At 35.7% G+C, this 4,515-nt stretch overlaps 1 protein-coding gene across 1 annotated transcript in view; it reads left to right on the forward strand.

Moving 5' to 3' along the window:
• The window catches only part of LOC110447954 (ribonuclease 3-like), a 67,694-nt gene that overhangs the window by 12,566 nt on the left and 50,613 nt on the right, over positions 1-4,515 (forward strand). The window contains exons 8-11 of the mRNA XM_021493952.1: positions 910-1,077; positions 1,544-1,630; positions 3,457-3,528; positions 3,963-4,110. Coding sequence (XP_021349627.1) covers positions 910-1,077; positions 1,544-1,630; positions 3,457-3,528; positions 3,963-4,110 — 475 coding nt within the window. The remainder of the gene's footprint in view (positions 1-909; positions 1,078-1,543; positions 1,631-3,456; positions 3,529-3,962; positions 4,111-4,515) is intronic.

Raw genomic sequence — 4,515 nt, forward strand, 5'->3', positions numbered from 1 at the left:
TATTATGGTTTATAATGGCAAATGATACTTTGAATATTACATGTTAATAACTTGATTGGAATTATAACCTTGAATTGACAGTTTGATACTTTGAAAATTTTGAGCCAGCCCTACCCCCAAGGGCTGTAGGGTGGGGCTCAAAGGAGTCAGTGTGCTAAAATTTCTTCATTTTCCTTGTTAAGAATCAGAGGTGCTAGTTTCAAATCCTTTTTAGTCTGAAATCTGTATGCTAGATATTGAGTAAGGTGGTTTTATTGTTTTTTGTCACTTTGAGTAATATTTCTGTTCATGTTAAAAACAAAATCAACTCTCTGTATAAATATATCAGGTGACCGTTAAGGCCCATGGGCCTCTTGTTTAATTGTTTGCTACAAAGTTTGTGATTAAAAATGATCTTGACCCGTATTCAAGGACACAAGAGACTTATTTGTTAAAACACTCAAACAACTTCTTCTGAAATATGACAAGGCTTAGAGTGATGATATTTGGCTGGTAGCTTGCTGGATGATACTCTACAAGTTAATGAACACAAATGACATTAATCCATATTCAAGCTCTCAGGGGTAAAATATGTTGAATGTTCAAATTACTTTTTCTGAAGAATAGAAAAGCCATAAGTGAAGATATCTCCTTTAACTTGCTAAAATGTAACTCTGGTCAGTTGTGAAAAGAAAAACCACTGAAATCATTAAATCAAAAGATTGAATATAGGCCCTTATTTTGTTAAGGTGTCAGAGTTATAACAATGACCACAACTGTCGGGTACATATCAAAATTAAATAGATGACTGGAAATCGTGGCCTAGAATTATGTCAATGAGATAAACTGAAATGTTTCAGTTAAAGCTTGTTTTGTACATGTTCACTGTTAGTGCATTGTGTATGTATCCAACAAATGTTTCTCTGACAGATGAATGATGGCCCTGTATGTCGCTGTAGTTTGAAATCGAGAAGGACCGGCATACGTCACGACAAATATCCGGGGGAGGAGGCTTCTGATAGGTGTAACCCTGTATCCAGCAATACTAATCTGCTGTACCACTATGTCATCACCATGTCTCCACCAACCAACTTCTTGGTGAGTTGGAATCATTACAGGGACACTTGTCTAAACTGACTTCACATTTTCCTGCCATCCTGTCACGTCCGTCAATCTCTATTAAGTATTCTCATGAAATTTCTTACCTTTTATTTGTTTTATATACACACTGATAATTTTTCGTTAAAAATTCTGGCATCCATACAAGGGCTTTATTTCATGCATCAAGTAAACTGAAATCCTACAAACACATAGAGGAATCAGTGTCATTGTAGAATTAAATGTTGCCTTCTTTTATTATGTCAGTGTATTTCTTAATGCTAGAACTACTTGCTAACCCACCTGTTAAAAAATTAATGCTGACACTGGTTTATATTTCAAACAAAAACTTGATATGTTATGATATGTTTTTTATAAAATAGTGTGGTAAATGTGTATGGATAAACTTGTGATTTAGTTATAAGCCATGATTTATGGGAAATAACTGTTATGCTTTTTATTTCAGACTCGAAGCCCAACCATTATAGAGCATGATAATCATGAATATATTTTTGAAGGATTTTCATTATTTTCTCACTACAAGCTTGAAAATGTAAGTATTCTGTAATAGGTATCGATTAAAAAGAAAAATGTGTTTATGGGCATAGGAATTTACTCTTCTGGATATATTCATGACAAATGAGATTAAAAAATCAGATTGAGTGCAGAATGTTATTTTAAAAGGACTATGTAATGGTGAAAGAGAGAACTGAGCACAGGAGTCCTTTAACTTTAACATTTAGTTTGTTGACAGATGTGTAGTTGGATTGACAGCTGGGATGTGTAGTTGATTTGACAGCTGGGATGTGTAGTTGGTTTGACAGCTGGGATGTGTAGTTTGTTGGACAGCTGGGATGTGTATTTTGTTTGACAGCTGGGATGTGTATTTTGTTTGACAGCTGGGATATGTAGTTTGTTTGACAGCTGGGATATGTAGTTGATTTGACAGCTGGGATGTGTAGTTTGTTTGACAGCTGGGATGTGTAGTTGGTTTGACAGCTGGGATGTGTAGTTGGTTTGATAGCTGGGACAATACAAATTTTTGGACATCTTGGATGTGTAGTTTGTTTGACAGCTGGGATGTGTAGTTTGTTGGACAGCTGGGATGTGTATTTCGTTTGACAGCTGGGATGTGTACTTTGTTGGACATCTTGGATGTGTAGTTTGTTTGACAGCTGGGATGTGTAGTTTGTTGGACATCTTGGATGTGTAGTTTGTTTGACAGCTGAGATGTGTAGTTTGTTTGACAGCTGGGATGTGTAGTTTGTCTGACAGCTGGGATGTGTAGTTTGTTGACAGATGTGTAGTTTGTTTAACAGCTGGGATGTGTAGTTTGTTTGACAGCTGGGATGTGTAGTTTGTTTGACAGCTGGGACAATACACATTTTTGGACATCTTGGATGTGTAGTTTGTTTGACAGCTTGGATGTGTAGTTTGTTTGACAGCTTGGATGTGTATTTTGTTTGACAGCTTGGATGTGTATTTTGTTTGACAGCTGGGATATGTAGTTTGTTTGACAGCTGGGATGTGTATTTTGTTTGACAGCTGGGATGTGTATTTAGTTTGACAGCTTGGATGTGTAGTTGGTTTGACAGCTGGGATGTGTAGTTTGTTTAACAGCTGGGATGTGTAGTTTGTTTGACATCTGGGATGTGTAGTTTGTTTGACAGCTGGGATGTGTAGTTAGTTTGACAGCTTGGATGTGTAGTTGGTTTGACAGCTGGGATGTGTAGTTGGTTTGACAGCTGGGATGGGTAGTTAGTTTGACAGCTTGGATGTGTAGTTTGTTCTACAGCTGGGATGTGTAGTTTGTTTGACAGCTTGGATGTGTAGTTTGTTTTACAGCTTGGATGTGTAGTTTGTTCTACAGCTGGGATGTGTAGTTTGTTTGACGGCACTTAGTGTGTTTGTAGACAACTCTGGAGTGAGGACAACTTGTTTTGGACCTAGAATTAGTGTCTGAAATAACTGCACAATACTGGGGATATTTCTCTTGGCAGCCGATGGTCTGTGTCAAATTTACAATGTAATGGATCAGTAGGAGAGAAACTTCTCTGAAGTTATCACTGTCCTCTACCTCCTGATACAATGTGGCAGTATTTTCTCTCAGTGATTATAATACAGCACTTTCAGGCATCAAGTTAATTTTAAATATATATTCAGTAAGGATAGCTGAAATGTTATTTGGTGATGTTGTCAGGACAATCAAGACACTACCTGTATATGTATTATTTCAACTGGTAGTGTATATAATGAGATTAAAAATAACCATATCAATCAACAAGACAGAACACATTGAAATTATAGGATATTTTGTAATAAAAAACCAATGGAAATAATTTATGTTTTATGTTTTTTCATTGTATGAACTGACAACAGATACCTGTGTGTAAAGTGATCAGGTTCAACATCAGCTACACAATCCACTTCTTTGAAGAAACTGTTCCTGAGGTGAGATTCCTGTTTTTATGAAATGTATGAAAATATTTAAAGAAAGATAGGTGTGATAACTTATTATTTGTTTTCACACATGGTGCCAATTTTATCTTGGAAATATTTGTAAAATTCAAACTAATTTTTTTTCAAAAGTGTTCAAACAAACATACATATGTGAAATTGTTGTTACAAATTAAGATAACGTTGGGGTGAGAAAGTTAAGATAACGTTGGGGTGAGAAAGTTAAGATAACGTTGGGAAGTATTTATATGTAAGTTTGCTTGCTAATTAACAGGATGTTTTTTGTTCCTAAGATTGTGATACTACATACTTTTAATTGTTACTGTAAACATCTGAGAAGGAAAACTTCAAAATGTGTTACACTTATAAGTTTTGTGATGTTTATATATATAATAAAACTATAAGATATACTTATCTTTGACCTACAGAACTATTCTATCCGGAGCATGGACCTGTTTTCCCAATTTCTGTTTACTGAAATCCTAGAACTGGTAGACCTGGACTGGAAGGGGCCAGGAGATGACAACTCATGCCCACGTTTTCACCTTATGCCAAGATTTGCTCGAAGTCTGCCAGGTTGGTTAAAACTCTAAAGAAATAGGAACTTAATCACCTGTCTGTTTGAAAATTTTCTCATTATTGAAACAAAATCCTGTAAAAAAGTTGTTTAAATATTTTTGCTTTTTCCCCATACAGAATTTCTTAACTTACACATACCCATATATAATGGTCATAGTAAACAGTGGATTTGTGTACATGATTACCACACTGTGTTCTTGTGTACACCATTACCACATTGTACCCTTGTGTACATGATTACCACACTATGTTCTTGTGTACACCATTACCACGTTGTACCCTTGTGTACACCATTACCACATTGTACCCTTGTGTACATGATTACCACACTATGTTCTTGTGTACACCATTACCACATTGTACCCTTGTGTACATGATTACCACACTATGTTCTTGTGTACA

Source organism: Mizuhopecten yessoensis, unplaced genomic scaffold (genome assembly GCF_002113885.1).
Source record: "Mizuhopecten yessoensis strain PY_sf001 unplaced genomic scaffold, ASM211388v2 scaffold3693, whole genome shotgun sequence".
Taxonomy (NCBI): domain Eukaryota; kingdom Metazoa; phylum Mollusca; class Bivalvia; order Pectinida; family Pectinidae; genus Mizuhopecten; species Mizuhopecten yessoensis.